At 64.8% G+C, this 15753-nt stretch overlaps 1 protein-coding gene across 3 annotated transcripts in view; it reads right to left on the reverse strand.

Annotated features, from left to right (window-relative positions):
* The window catches only part of NADSYN1 (NAD synthetase 1), a 32371-nt gene that overhangs the window by 4006 nt on the left and 12612 nt on the right, over positions 1 to 15753 (reverse strand). For 2 of the 3 annotated variants that reach the window (XM_044259985.1, XM_044259984.1), the window contains exons 7-18: positions 14082 to 14170; positions 13849 to 13966; positions 13068 to 13199; positions 10343 to 10417; positions 9582 to 9706; positions 9024 to 9072; positions 8551 to 8653; positions 7981 to 8149; positions 7486 to 7621; positions 6748 to 6854; positions 1400 to 1531; positions 841 to 910 (exon numbers count right to left, since the gene is read on the reverse strand). In XM_044259985.1, the coding sequence (XP_044115920.1) occupies positions 841 to 910; positions 1400 to 1531; positions 6748 to 6854; positions 7486 to 7621; positions 7981 to 8149; positions 8551 to 8653; positions 9024 to 9072; positions 9582 to 9706; positions 10343 to 10417; positions 13068 to 13199; positions 13849 to 13966; positions 14082 to 14170 (1305 nt within the window). The remainder of the gene's footprint in view (positions 1 to 840; positions 911 to 1399; positions 1532 to 6747; positions 6855 to 7485; positions 7622 to 7980; positions 8150 to 8550; positions 8654 to 9023; positions 9073 to 9581; positions 9707 to 10342; positions 10418 to 13067; positions 13200 to 13848; positions 13967 to 14081; positions 14171 to 15753) is intronic. The other variant, XM_044259986.1, reaches the window with a different exon arrangement.

Genomic DNA, 15753 nt, shown 5'->3' on the forward strand with positions numbered 1-15753 from the left:
CAGGCCTCAGAGGCCGCGTTCTCTGGGGGCGACACCCGCCAAGCCCAGCTGTGCTCTGGGCACACCCGCCGTGGAGAGGCAAGCTGGCACCACGTGTGCGGCAGAAGACGACACTCCAACGGGCGTCCAGGGGGCCCAGAGCAGCCGGAATACATTGAAAGAGAGGGACGAAACGGGAGGACTCCCACTTGCTGACTTCAGAGCTTCCTACCAAGCTGCGGTGGCCCAGGGGGTGCGGCCCTGGGGGGGTCAGCGGAGTCTGGAACTGGATCCACACACACACCCCTGATTTCCACCCGGATGCCGAGACACTTGCGGAAGAAAGACCGTCCCGGCAGCAAACGGCGCCGGGTGCCAGACGATCAAGTGTGATCCCTTCCTCACACCACACACTAAGACAAACCAACCAGGTCACGGACTTCAAAATGCAAGTCACACGACAAACTCTCGGGCGGAGCACAGGTAAGTCTCGGTGGCCACAGGCGCTGGCGGCAGGACGGTCAGTTGTGACAGACTCTGCAATGGCCCAGGACCACGGAAGTGGCACCCCGCTGCTGATGGCCCTGACTGCCCCTCCTGGCTCGCAGGCCAGCTTCGACTGGAGGGGACAAGAACGGTTCTGAGCTCGCACCCCTCCCACCTGCGAGAGACCTTCCCCACTCTCCCCTCCTCCAGGGCATCAGCCTCAAGAAGGCTGGACCGAAATGTCAAAGCAGCAGGGGGACAGGGACTGAGCTGGGCTCCCTGGCTGCTTGGGGCAGTGAGGCGGCCATGGGGGAGCCCAGCTCGGACTCGAGGATGCAGGGACACGGGTAATGGGGACAGAGCCGCCAGCACTACCTCGTCCGTCTGGGACACCTGGCCGTCAGTCAAGGGCTCCAGCTCTGCGGTGGCCGGTGCTGCCAGGATGCTGCGGCCAAGACACACAGGTCAGTCATCACGGCTGCCACAGTGCTTGTGGGCACGGGGAGGTGACCCCCACACCAACTGCCCCATGCTCAAGGGCCAGCCTCCTGCAACTTCCGTTGACCCTGAGCGGGCTGGTTGGCTGGGCTTTCCTGGGGAGACGGACGTGGATGTTGGGGGCTTCACGACCTGGGGCAGGAGCCGCCGGCAGAGGCTACCCCACGGGGCTTCTCTGCTCAAGCACCGTCCACATTCAGGGAAGGTCATGCGTCCTTGCGGGGCCGTCCTGGGGGCACAGTCCCACTAGGTGCCAGGGGCACACTCGGCCACCATCACCAACAAGGTCTCCAGACATGGCCCAGTGTCCCCGGGGGCCACCTGGTCACAAGACCCCACATGCCCACTGAAGGGCGGAGCTGTTTCCATCAGGCAGGAGGGAGCTGCGGCATGGGGTGATGGGGGGGCACAGCCACGTCACGCGGGAGGCACTCACCCCTGCAGGGCAGGAAGCTGGAAGCGTTCCATGCAGAACTGGACAAAGGCCTTCAGGTCTGTCTTGCTGATGCCACCAATGGGGTTGATGTCTGCACTGGAGCAGTCGTACTTGGTCAGGTAGCCGAGGAGGCTGCGGGAGTGAGCACAGGGTTTCCACGGGGCTGACCTGAGGGGCCACAGATCCTGCCTGGGCCCCGGCCGCTCGTCCACGCCCAGCGCCAGAGCTCGGCCGCTCAGAGCCGTCCGCAAATGGGCAGAGCCAGCAGATGACCGCAGGGCAGTACTCAGCAGCCCCGAGAAGGCGTGGGGGCCGGGAGACGGGCCTGGGAACGCCGAGCCCCTGGCTGGGAGCAGCGCGTCTGAAGGGCGGGCGGCAGAACGGGAGGGCGTGGGGAGGTGCTGAGGGCTGAGTCCTTAGGAGCCCGTGGGGGCCTGGCTGGCTCTCCACGCCTGTCAGCAGCCCCCGCCCCCTCAGATACCTCCTGCCCGGCAGGGTAATCCCGAAACGCGGGATTACCTCCTCCTCTGCCCAGAACCTGTGAACTTGGGACCCCGAGGGCATCAGGGACTCCGCTGAGAGCTGCAGGTGAGGTCCTTATCCTGGACTGCCGGGGCGGGGGGCAAGGGCTCTGACAAGCATCCTTACAGGTCTGGCAGGGAGGCGGGGGGCAGAGCCAGGAGCGAGAGGAAGGTGGAGACGCTGCCTTGCCAACACCCTGAGTTTAGCCCGGTGAGATCCACACTGAGCTTGGGCCCCATGGATCAGGGAGACAGCACGGTGGGCTTGACCCAGGGACTCCTAGTCAGCCGTGCCCTCCAGCGGACGCCTCCCTCTGTAGCCACCTCTGGATGGCAGGTCTCCACCCTCTCCCCAGCGCCCCCCCCCAACCCTACCCCCACCCCACAAAGTGTTTCCTAACCCCGCCACATGCCCCCGAACCCCCTTGCCGGTGGCCTTCTGGGCCTGGCCTCTGCCTGTATCGCCCGAGCTCCCAGTTCGACTCCAGCACGGACACAGCTGCCGGCTCCGCCTGACTGTCCCGCATCCGGGCTGGCTGCAAACACAGCTGTCCCCGAGCAGAGCACGGGGTCCCTCCACCCACACATCTGACCCTCTCCTGCTGCTCAAGAGAAAGACCCAGCTCTCGTTCCTCCGGAGAGCAGGGCCTCGGGCGTAAGAGCCCCAGGGCACCAAGCAGATGGGCGGGTAAAACCTGGTGCCTCCTTGAATGGGGCTCCCCCGGACCCCGAGGTGCTCCCTGTCCTGTTGAAGGGGCGGCTGAGTGGGGACAGGGTCTTCTGGCCGAAGGGACAACGGACTCCATTCCACCACGTGCCTCTGGCCGCCCGCCCCGAGACGCACTGGGAGATGACCATGTTGGGGACAGACCCTGCGGGGGAGACCCCTCAGGGCCAGGCTCTGGGTCTTAGCACGAAAGCCTGGAGGTAAGTCCCGTTGGCGCACAGGCTGGACCTCAGGACGGCTTTGCTCAAGGAGGCCCTGTCCTGGACTGAATGTCTGGGGTCCCCGCAAAGTCACAGCCCCTCAGTGTGACCATCTGGACGCAGGTCCTTGGGAGGTCATGCGGCTAATGGAGGTCACGAGGGTGAGGCCCTGACCCCCGAGGCCCGGCGTCCTCACCAGGAGGAACGTCAGGCTTCTCCCAGGCTGCCGCGTGAGGGCACCGGCAGGAGGTGCATCTGCGGGCCGGGGAGGGGCCTCGCCAGGGATGGAGCGGGGCGCGCTGCCGGGGATCTGCCCCCCCTTCTCCATCAACACAGCCCCAGGGCCCAGCTGCTCCCGTACCGTGAGCAGCATTTTGCGTCTACAGCTTCCAGATTGGGGGTGCGGCTCGCCCCTGGACTCCAGAGTGTCCACCTAACTGCCCAGCACACACGTCCACGGGGGCGTCTGGAGAAGTGTCAAAGCGGACACTCCCTACACAGGACCCTGACCTCCCCACCCACTTCCTGCGCCAGATGCCGGTCCAGCCTCCAGGGGCTCCGATCGGCGTGGGTGTCCCCCCCAACATGTCTGGTCCACCAGCAAATCCTGTCGGCTCCCCTCTGACGCCAAAACACACCAGGAGCCCGGCCCGCCTGGCCGCCAGCCCCACCCCGCCTGGCCGCGGGAACCGGACGACAGGAGGCGCACCACAGTGCCCGCGCGTCCCCGACCCACCGGCGCCTCCAACAGGGCAGACCACCCTCCCCGTGGGGCCTCGGGGCTCCCCCAGCCGCTCCTGTGCACTCATCCATCACTTCCACTCTGCCGCTGGCCCACCAGGGCCCTGACCTCCCCTCAGCCTCCTGCGTGGGGGACAGAAGCCCCTAGAGACCTCAGTGCCTCCTGTGGGCCATGCTCTGTGCGGAGGAGCGTGCACACTGCGTCCTGGCGGGGGGGGGGGCTGCTTGCACCATCGGACCCGGCTGGCACCCAGGTCTGGGGAGTGTCCCCACCTGTCCCCTAACAAGAAACAGGGTCTCCCTGTTTGGAACTTCTTTGCTCAAACACTGGTGTGCGCTGCCCACTGCTCTCCTGGGAGCGGAAGCTCAGTTTGTGCCGGGGAAGGTGCCTGGGCACAAGCCCCGGGCACTGAGCCTCTGACACACCTCCCTGTCGTCAGGGGTGTTGCTGGGGAAGGACGCCCATCAGGGACGCCGCCCGGGAGACAATCTGGAAGCCTGGGCCTGGTTTTCCCACGTGCCTTCTGCTCTGCGTCCTTGGCTGGACTCGACCACGGCATGAGTTGCACCCAAGGCTCCGTCTGTCCCCCAGCGAGCACAGGGCACGGGGCTGGCAGCTCACGGCACCAGGCCCCAGAGTCTGCGGGTCACCTGTCCTCTGCCTCGTGCTCACCCCTCATCACGTGTCCTTGCGGCTCCCCAGCTCCCACGTCCCTGGCCCCCGGCTCCACACGAGGATGCAGCTGGGCACGGCGGCGTGAGAGCGTGACCCCACCTCTGGTGCGGCCTTGGCACGGGGGCTCCCGGCCTGGCTCCCCGACCCGTCTCGCTCGCTTGTCACCACTCCCCTCCAACACCCGACGCCCGTCCTGCGCCCTCTCTCGGCTGGGGACCGCCTCCTGTCTCACCAAGGAAGGTCATGGCCCCGACCCTATGCCACCCTGTCTGTGCCGTCTTCTCTGCAGCCTTCTGCTGCTCTGTGGACACACAGGCCGGGCTCCCGGTGAAGCCAGCCCCCACTCGGTCACCTGCTCTCATCTCCTCATGACACGGAACAGCTGTCCACCTGCGTTCCCCTTCCTCATTCTGTTCCCTCCCTGCTAGACCTCTCATCATACCTGCTAGACCTCTCTCACTGTACCTTAAGAAAACACCCTCCCCGTTTCACTGCTCCTGCCAGCTACCACCCCACACCTCCTCTCTCTGGCAGTGTGAAACTTCTAGAAAGAGCTGACCCCCGCTCCCTTCACCTGCCCCAACTGAGCTCCTGGTACCTCCCTCAGACAAGACGGGCTGTGCAGAGAAGTGACAATTGCTCTCTGTGCTGGTGAGCTCTCACCACAGGACATTTGCACAGGCCATTCTCCTGACTGCATTTCCCTTCCTCCTTTATAAACCAACTTCTCAGAGAGGCCTTCCCTGGCCACCCTACTTAGAAGCCCAAATTCCCAAACTCCGCCTGTGCCTACCCTGGTTTTCTCTATAGACTTTCCACTTCCTATACCCAGGATTAGTTTTCCTATTACCTGCCTCCTTCCACTAGAGTAAAATGGGAATTACTTTTCTATTTTGTTCATGGCACCAAGAAGACCACCTGACATGTGACCCATGTTTTATCAATTCCTCGAAGAGTGAGCAAATCGGAACGTAATGGAACCGAAGTTAGGATGAAAAGTCATGTTTAACGGAAAACCAACACAGCAGAGACTGTAGCGCGGAGGTTCCCCCAGGATGCGAGCAACGGGGGGGTCCTAGATGGGGACACAGTGAGAGACAGCTGTGGCTGTGCAGGGGGACAGAGGAAGGACAACTGAGACACTTCTGCGGCTGTAGACAGACCTCTATGATCCCTAAGAGGCCTGGCAGCAAAAAGTGATGAAAACAGATAAATATGTAAATAGGCCCCATGGAGAACCTTTAAGCCCCCAGAAGCCCAACCCCCGCTGCCCCGCCAGAAAGAAATCACTATTGTTGTTGGCTCTGATACTAAATCCCAGAAGACAACGGTAAGCGTTGTGATAGGGAACGGGCAATAAAATCGTTACAGCAGCGGCACCCTATCAGCGATGACAAGTCAAACCCACGTGCAAAGGCCAACGGAGCAGAACACGCCACCATCCCCAGTCCGCGGGGCTCAGGACACGCACCAGCTGTCCACCCCTCCTGAAACGTCCCTTCCTGACAGAAGCACTGACGGTAACAGAAAAGCGATGAATGACAAAATGTGCACGAGGATGGTGAGAGATTTTTACCAGCTAGAGGTGCTAACCTCAATTTGTCGTAATTAGGGAAACAGGATCCAAAAGTCCAAAGTAGTGTTCAACAGAGAACACATCTGCGGACATCCAAGGACGTCGGACGATTTAAGACCTTCACGCCACAGATAGGAAGATGGCCAGATGAACAGGTGAGTGGACAGACTGATGGACAGATGGGCAGATGGACGGATGGAGGAACGGACAGATGGATGGATGGACGGATGGATGGACGGACGGATGGGTGGGCCGAGGGACAGATGGACTGACACACAGAGGAACAGACGAATAAATGGCAGAGGAAGCTCCTGACGTCCTCTGCTAACTAGGAGCAGTGAGAACACCTGAGCAAGGCCCCGCCTGAGGGAAGCGGAGAGACGAGGCTGGAGAGGTGCTGCCGGCCTCCGCCGCGCACGAAGACTCCGCTGGAAGTTATCTGAAGAACGACGGGGAGGCTCTGAGTGTTTCTGAGCAGCAAACAATATGAGGAGGTATGTCAAGTCCCCGTCAGAGACGAGCTATCTGCTTGGGAGTGAGAACTGGACCCACAGCAAGGACCTAGAACATGCTGGAACCGCCCAGGAAAAGAGACGGGTGAGGCCCAGCAAGGTGGGGTGGGGAGACAGATTCCAGCCCCAGAGCGAAGGGCCCCAGGCCGGGTGCAGGGCCGGGCCGGGGGGCAGGGAGCCAGAGGGAAGCGGTGTGGACCTGTCTCCACACCCGGGTCATCGGGAAGCTCTGGAGCAATGACGTCCCGTGGGCACCAGATGTGGCCTGTGCCGTGGGGTGATGTGACCCCCACAGCATGCGTCTCACAGACAGTGAGAACGGGCAGGGGCCTGGAAACACCATCTCGGGGAGCGCGCGCCCTCGGAAATCCGGGGCCCTCGGGAGGCGCACGCACCTCTCGTCCACGTTGGCCGATCCGAGCACCAGCAGTCCTCCGCGAGCGCCCCGGGCCCAGAGGCTCAGCTGAGCAAACAGATACGCCACGACCATCCTCAGCCGAGCCTGGGGGACACGACGGGAAATGCCACCCTGTGCTGGACCCGGCGAGGGCACACTGGCTCCCCCCGCCCCCGTACAGCTCCAGGGAAAGGGGCTCCAAGTAGTGTAGACGCTTTCTAGCGTGCAGAGGAAGCAGAGTCCTCCGGGCCTGTCCGCCGCCCCGTCACTCACGCATGCGCGACGGGCGAGACGGACAGAGCCGGAGCCCGAGCCGGGGGCCGAGAGCGCTCGGGGCGGATGGGTCCCTGTCGCACCCGCTTCACAGCCGGCATTTCAGGCGGAGGGAAGGCCGCTGTGGCCAGAAGAAGGGACAGAGATGGGATAGAGCGCAGCAGCTAGAGCCCAGGGACCCTCCACCAACCGGCCGGCCGGGCCCCTCCGAAGCAGCCCGGGAGGGACACGGGGAGCCTCTCCCTGGAGATGCAGGGAACTCACACGCGTGTGCGCGTCTCATGCTTGAGCACTCGCACACACGCACGTGCACGCGTCCATCCCGGCAGCCCTCACAGACAACCCCGCGGGCTCCTGCTCTCGCACGCACACACACGGGGGCAGGCGCGCCCTCTGCCTGGTGCCCGAGTCCCCGTGCTCCCCGCGGCTCCCGCGTGGGGACGAGCGTCGGCCGGAGGCTCACCTGCACGTTCTGCAGGGCCAGGTTCTCCCTGCTGCTCCCCCCATGAGCCGCGAACAGAGGCCTGCGACCGGTCACCAGGCTAAAGATGCCCACGACGGCCGTCACCGCGGGCTCGATGTTGAGGCCGATGTGGTGGCTGCCAGGGAAAGGGCAGGAGTGCGTGGGGTGTGTGTGCGCACACGTAACACACACGCAACCCCGGATTCACCGTCCCAGCACGTGAAAGTGCGCAGCGGGCGAGCTGTCGGGGCTGCATCCAGTTCCGGAATGCGCTGGCGCCCGGGACGCAAGGACGACAGGAAGCTGGGGTGCGACCAGACACGGCCAGGGTCTGGGGGATCTGGAATAGTCTCCCTAAGCCCTGGCTCACGGGAGGCCCTAGGAACCTGCTCAAGCCCGGACGCGCGCCTAGCCAGGAGTGAGGGCTTGGGCGAGGCTTCCAGCGGCACTGGCCCCGCCCCAGAGCCCCCAGCCCATGCCCGCCGCCTCCTGTACCTGCCGATCTGCTGGGCCAGCTCCCTGGCTCTGCCACACGTCTCCTGCGACGAGTTCTCGCTGGCCATGTAGCAGGTGGTCAGCACGCGCCCGCAGAGGTCCCGGGGGTCCTGGGGGGTGTAGCTGAGCTCGTCCACGATGGCCCGGACGTCAGCCAGCACTTCCTGGTCTGAAAACCACCAGACGATGGGCAGCGGGTGGCGGCCCCCCGCTGCGCAGGCTCAGAGCCCAGTCCCTCCCTTCACCGGGCAACGTCACCCCAGGTGGAGCTTCCCCCTCGTGTTTCCGGGGTGCACGTTAAGGGGACAGTCGACGCAGGGTGCACGGGGAGGATCTCGACCCGGGTCTGCCTGAGCCCAAGGCCCAGGCCACACGGCCAGTGCCCAGCAGCAACAGCGGGCTTGATGGCCACAGCCACGGGGGCCCGAGCCCCAGGGAGGGGCCTAATGGCCTGTCCCCACCTGAGCACGTCTGCAGAGCCCCCTTCACCCGCGATGGCCGGGACCCGAGGTCCCCCTCAATCCCAGTCCCCACCCCGGAGCCTCGCTCGGGCCACAGGACGCTACCTACTTCCCTGCTTCACGGCCTCGCAGACCTGGCGGCACATGGAGTAGACGAGGCAGGCGGTGGCCGCGCTGTCCACCCCACCACTCAGGGGCAAGAAGAACCCGGCCTGGAACGGGCCAACCACAGGCAGGGGTGAGCAGAGCCTTGGAGGAGCAGCGCACCCCGAATTTAGCCTCGCTCCACCCAGAGGCGGGGGCAGAAAGGTGCACGTTTGAGACGGATCTTCTAGAGGGAAGGGACCTCTCCCTGCGACAGGCACGTAGGACTCGTCCTCCACAGGCAGACGGCGGACCCCCAAACCACTGGGAGACGCTGTCCTGCCACACTTGGTGTCACCAGACAGGACCCCGAGATGGAACCAAACCTCCACGGGCCCCTTGGCCTTTGCCTCACGTAGACTAAGCCGCTGACGGAGGCAGCGGGAAGCACAGAAGTCCCAGGCTGCCGGACTCAGGCACAAACACGGGAAAGCTTACCTGTCGGCCGCGTCGCAGAAAGTCCCAGAGCCAGCACGCGGGTCCGAGGCTGCGGAGCAAGGGGGCGCGTGAGGTCGGGAGCCGCTGACCCGGTCGGCAGTTCACCTGGGCCACGTGCCAAGGTAGGAGCAGCGCCGGGAGCACTGCCGGGGGAGGGGCTCCCGATTCACCAAGTCTGTGCGATTAACACTTCGTGGGAATTAACACATTTTTGCCTCCAAACCGCCCTGGGAAGTAGGTGAGTATCTTTTGGCCCCGTTTTCAAACAGAAAAACTGAGACACAGGAAGGAAAGGCCAGGCAGGGCGTCCGCGCCCAAGGCCCCGGCACGAGGAAGCGCCCGGCTGGGCGAGGAAGCCAGGCCGCCCGGCTGGGCCCCCGACCCCTCCACCCCGACGCCGCCCGACCTCCTCGCGGAGCGGTCCCCCGGGCACGGTCTGGGAACCAGCTGCCCACACGGCTCTGGCCTCCGCCCCCCCGCAGGGGGCAAACCACTACAGTGGGCGAAGGGGGCGCCCCGGGACCAGCACCCCTCCCTGGGCTCGCACGGGCGGCCCACCTGATCTCCTCCTCGGGACTATGGTACGTCCACTCGATGGGCTCCGACGGCAGCTCCAGCAGGTCCTCGCGGCACGAGAGGGCGAAGTCCACCTTCACGCGGGGGTAGGGGCTCACCTTGCTGGCCTGCGGAGGGACAGCCACGACAGTGTGACGCCGGCACGGCGCCAGGGCCGCGGGAGTGCGTCGGTCTCGGCCGAGCCTTCGCTCCCAGCGGGACGGCTGGAGTTGGAAGCGGTCGGGACCGACCAGCGTTGGGACCCTCGTGCGTCGAGGGGCCGCTGTTGTGGACAGTCTGGAAATCCCTCAAAGACGAAGGCACGGAGTGACCGCGCGGCCCCGCAGCTCCCGAGCGTGGGCCCAAGAGAAGCCGCTCGCACAGAAACCCGTACGTGTTCGCAGAGCGCCTGTTCATCAGACAGACGGCAACACGGGCCACGTGCCCTCCGCAGGGGCTGGACATCACCGCAGACACATTCTCTGGACGTGCTGCTCCGTGACACAAGCCAGACGCGATCCCATCCCTGTGCCACGCCCACAACGGGCAGACCCAGAGGCCGAAAGCAGGTGGCGGCTGTGCGGGGCGGGGGGGCTCAGAGGGAGCCTCACGGCTCCAGGTTTGTTCGTGCTGCTGTGCCCAGTCGAGGGCTGTGCCTCCCCGTGAACGTGCCAGAAGCCCCCGCAGCACGGTGTGGCTCGGCCACGTGCTCAGGGAGAGTCCCTGGGGCGCTGCGGAGCACCTGTGGGCCTCCGTGGACTCACCGCCAGGTTTCGAGATGAAATCTCTGCCCTGTGGCTTCGGACGTCCTCCAAATCCAACGTGGCGACGAGGACCTCCTAGAGAAGGGGTCAGAGAGGAAACGTGATTCCCGCTCCCCCCACTCGCGGGGCAGACGTGGCCGCACTCACAGGTGCGCGACATCGCACACGAGAGTCACAGCTTGCCAGGCAGGGGCGTTCCCGGGGCCCAGGGTGGGGGCACAGCCGGTGCGGCGGCCGACCGGCGCGCTTCCCTCTCACTGTGGCCACCAGGGAACTCGGGCACGCGGCGGCGGCGCCTCCGTCACGGCGCAAGGCCACGTCGGCCTCGTCTGCCCCCGACTGCTGAGATGCTCAGGAGCGAGGGTTCCTTCCCTGCTTCCCACGGGCTGCGCGGGCAGGAGGCGGCTGGAGCGGCCGCCGCCCCGCGACCCGGAGCGGCCGCCGCAGGTCCGAGCCCACAGAGGACACCAGGCTGCGGGACGGCCGGTGCTGCCTGTGTGGTCGTGGGGACGCGTCCCGGCCCTCAAAGCCAGCCGAGACAGGAGTGTTAACAATACAAAAATACACAAAACAGAACAAAGATAAAATTTCAAAAAACAGCAAAAAAAAAAAAAAGGTTTTGATTCATTTATGTCTTTCATTATGAAAAACACCTCCTTGTCGAAGTGCGTCACTAGAACGTTGTCACGACAGATGACAGGCAAGTTGGGGCGCGAGAGCCAGTCCTGTGCGCCGCATGACACGGGGGCTGTGGCCCCCACGCTCGTGCGAGCGGGCCTGTGGGCAGCTGCTGCCGTCAACCCCGGGCCTGACCCCAGCTGGACACAGCCACAGACAGAAAGAGAAAACGGAGCGCATGTGTCCTTTGGTCTCCCTGTCATTTCCCACAGTGATGGGCCACCAAAGCCACCGGGCTCTCCACAGGACAAAGCCAAGGAAGTGTGAGGCCACAGAAAACAGACAGAGGCCAGAGGATGTGAACGTGTTTGAGAGAAGAAGCCTCCACTCCACCTTCCCCAGGACGGGTCAGCGTCCACAGAAACGCCTGAGGGAGGCGTCCAAGGAGCCCCCCAGCCCGTGAGGTTCGGAAGAGCCCGAGAAGCACGTCCTGGGGAGGGGCAGCAGCTCTGCCGCTCTGTGCCATGGCCCTGTGTGCCACACAATTTCTTCTGATCATTTTGGTGGTCACGGAGGAAGTGGCAGGACGGCACGGCCTTGGGCCCAAGGACCGCGATGCCCTCTCTCCCTGCATGCTTGGACAGAATCAGAGAATTCCAGCCTGAGAGCTCCCTTGGGGAGATAGGAGGCAATGGCCCTCGGGTTCTTGTGCGCTGACGAGTCAACTGGGCGTGTGCTTAAAACACAGGGTCCCCAGGGTCCACCCGTGAGGCCTGGCTGAGGCCCAGAGCCTGCAGGGACACGCACACCTGGTGTTCCTGGTGCAGGTGACCCCCCCCACCCCACTGCCAGTCAGTCCCGGGTCAGGTCCTGCGGCTCTGCTGTGCGGCCCAGCGTCTTGGCCGCGTCGACCTGCCCTGAAGACAGCTGTGCACTCCGGCGGGACAGAAGACGACGCACTGCCTTCTGCAAGAACTTGACCTTTCTGTCCAACCCTCCCGTCTCCACTGTGACCCATGCAGACACCTGCAGTCCTCGGGGGACAGTGTCACACAGCAAGCGTGGCCCGAGGGGCAGCTGGGAGGCCGGGAGCGTCCTGCTGCGGAACTCCTGCCCCGCACCGGCCAGGAGGCATCGTGGAACTCGCTGGCTCCGCTCCGAAACCCAGAGTGGTTTTATAACCACTGCCCTGCCCACAACCCCAGCAAGGCCGCGGAGGCACCAGACGTCACCTCCCCGATGTGAGCTCCGGCAGGGCTGCGGGAGTTTCCGCGGCGAGTGAGCGCGCGCTGCCGCCCCTGCCTCCGAATCAGCGTCTCCCCTGTCCCCACAGGCAGGTGGCTTCCGAGTGAAGATGGCAGATGCCACGGGAGGACCCGCTGGGACCCTGGGGCTGACGTTCCGGGCCTGCGGCGGGACCCACACTTGTGTTCGTTTCTGGCAATAATAGCCATTTCCTTTTGTTTTGAATTTAAAACAGTTCTCCACAAGGGCTTTCTCTCAGCCGCCTCCACTGCAAAGAACATTCACGTCCAACGTGGCCGGATGGGCCAGCGGGACAGACGACGCCCAGACCCACGTCCTCTGGAGGAGGGCGAGTGTCCACCAGCTCCGTACAGGCCCCCTTGGCTCGCCCCTCCCTGGTCCCTGACCCAGCCCGGACTGCGGTGATGCCCCTGAGTGCACCCAGGGCTCCCGTGCAGACGCGCCGCCCACCGCCTGATGCTGCGTCCAGTGAGACCACACGACCCTCAGTGACAGGCCCCCCGGAGGAGCATCGGGGCTCCCAGGACGTGAGGGCAGGGGGACATGGGGGCTGGGCGGCATCGGGCCTACAGCTAGCACAGACACACGCGTGCCTGGCCACGTGGGGAACAGCGAGCGGGTCTCGAGCTCCCTGCCGAGCTCCCCTGTGCTCCGCTCCTGCAGACGCGGGCTCCCCGCCAACGACCCCCCTCGCTGCGGGGACCAGGACTGACGCCTGCTTATTCCCGAGGAGGCTCTGGTTCCACATCCTCCCTGGGGCCCCAGGGTCCCCACTCTGCTGTCAGCACAGCCGCCCCCCGCCCCAGTGCGGTCACCCCCAGGGGCACACGCGCTTGCTTACCACGTCGTCCAGGGAGAACTGGGACCCCTGAGCGAAAATGCAGCCGTTCATGGCGATCAGGGCACAGCCGTCGTAGTAGAGCCGGTCCCCGTCACAGCCCTTCTGGTTGGCCAGCAAGTAGATCCCGCCGTTCTGCAGAACACACACGGCAGCAGGACCTCACCTCCCTGTGCTCAGCCCTCCCGCCACACCGGCGAGCGCACCCCTGCAGGGAAACCACACGCACGCTGTGGCCCTTCCAATGCCCGTCGCCACCCCAGCCCCCAGCCCCCCAGGGCCCTCACATGACCGGAGGAGGTGGGCGTCCAGGGAAGACAAACTCCACATGGCAAAGCCGAGACCCCAGGCTGGCTTCGCTGACCCCAAGCCTCTCCGTGACTGTGCCATGCTGCCCAGGGAGAGAGGCCACCTCGAGGGCACTCCCCGTGCTCTGGCTCAGCGCCAACGAGCCCGCGGCACTCCTGCAGCCAGCATTGCGACCCTGGGGACGGGTCCGGATGCTGGGGAGTGAACCTGCGGCCGCTGGACACCATGAGCCAGATGTCCTGCTCCGGGAGCAGGGACGGCAGCACCTGCCTCCCCGGTTGCCGGGGTTTACTGAGGTCAGGCGGGTGGGGCCCCAGGAGAGGAGTCCGTGCACAGTTGCTGAGCCCTGGCCATCGCCACGGGCACCGGCACCTGCCACGCAGGCCTTGACCACCTGGGTTCTGGGGGCTCAGGCGTGGGGGACGCAGCACCGGCCCACAGTGCGCACACCCCGGCATCGCGGCCTAGTGCCTACCTTGGCGGTGGCCGTGGTCACCAGATCAACCCTGGTGTGGGCTTTGCGCAGCACGTGGTGGCTGCCCGAGGCATTGGTGAAGATCTCCACGCCGTCCAGGCCCATGTCCACGTGTGGGCTGCGGGCAGAGGCGGTTGACAGGAAGAGACGGGCTGTGCGCCCACCCCGCCCTCCCCAGCCCAAGGTCCCCAGGCCACGCCGCCAGGGCTGCCGCGCACGGGGCCGGGCCTGACCTGCGGGGCGTCCAGAGCTCCTCACAGATCTCGCTCCCGATGCAGGTGTCCCGGGTGGCCAGCACCGCGTCTCCAAAGGGCACGGTCTCCTGCAGCCGGAGGACAGGGCCCGTGAGACCCCTTGGCCGTGTCCCATCCGGGCTGAGTCCTGACCTCACCACCTTTTCCTCCCCATCCCGTGTGGAGCAGTCCCAGCCCACGCGCCCTGGCACCAGCGGGCATCTCACTAGCTGGGGGCTGTGCTCTGCGTGGCCGCGGGGCTCACTCTGCACTTGAAGCTTCCGTGGGCACAAACTCCCCACAGTCACCCTCGCTATTGAGAATAAAGGGTCTCATTTCGCAAGGGCCACGCTACGCCAGCCGTGGCACCGTGCACCCTTCTGCGTCACCCACGCTTTTGCCGGCCTGACCCGGTGGTCCCACCCCTGTGCCCAGAAGGACCCGAGGCGCATTCAGGAAACCTGAGAAAGATCGCCCAGAGCCCAAGGGGCAGGGCCGGATGCCAGCGTGTCTGTCACCAAGAGCCACGTTCACCAACCACACGTGGCAGGAGCTCCCCAGGAAAGCGCAGGGTCCCCCTGGGCTACCGGGCGGGGCGTGGAGGCCCTGAGCCCCCCACATGCTGACAGGCCACACCGACGCCACTGCTGCATGCCGGCACGGGTCCAACTTGGCCACCACCCATAATCCCTAAGTTACAGAAGAGGTGTTACTTGGCTCAGCCAAGAAATGATCCCGAGGCCTGGAGCACATCCTAGAACACCTGGCTGAGCTCCCTGATCTGTGCGTGTGCGTGTGTGTGCGCGACACCCATACTGCCCACGGGAAGAGCCACAATGTAAACCTGGCCCTTTCTTCTCTGATGCCTCCTGCCACGGACGGACAAGGTCACTGTTCACTGTGGCTGTGAGGACAGCCCTCACCCAGGAGCCCCGCTGGCTGCCGTGGGACCACCGTGCCCCTGCATGACGGCCACGTAGCTAACGGGAGCGTGGGCACGGCCGCAATCCACACCCCTTCGTGAGAAGGCCAGGGTCAGAGCCACAGGCTGGTGAACCACATAGCTGTAGCCAAAGCCGGGCTCACGGACTATCCATCCTCCGGGGGCCTGAACGGTCTGCGCAGAGCAGGTCTTGGGCAGTCCTCACCCTCTTCCTGGACACATCCCTCAACCTTAACCCACAGTTACTGAAGCCAACTCAGGGAACCACCGTCAAGCAGCTACCCCGCAAAACCCGTCCAGTGGCAGATTCCCATGTCAGCCCCCTGTGTCTCCCCTGGGATGGATTTTAGGGTACACCACGATCCCACGAGAATGAAGTGGGCAGCATCCCACTGTCGGGACTGCAGTAGACTCGTCTGTTTCAGACACAGACACACGGACACAAACACCCATGGAGTCTGTTCTGGGTCACGATGACTTTCGAATGTGCTCACTGCCGCAGTCCAGGGTCAAAGGAGTGTCCGGGTCACTTGGGAGGTGACCAGACCTGCCATCACCTCAGCCATGCCCGTCCCCAACTGTCCGTGCAGAAGGCACTGAGCCCAAGCTGGCCCCTGGAAGGGCCTCGCTCACAAATCAAAGCCCGTGCCAGAGGCGTAGTCTGGCTCCTGAGTGGAGGTAACCTCCATCCGGGGGCCAGGGCGGCCACTGTCCTCCAGGGACAAGGCA

This window comes from Neovison vison, chromosome 7 (assembly GCF_020171115.1).
Source record: "Neovison vison isolate M4711 chromosome 7, ASM_NN_V1, whole genome shotgun sequence".
Lineage (NCBI taxonomy): Eukaryota > Metazoa > Chordata > Mammalia > Carnivora > Mustelidae > Neogale > Neogale vison.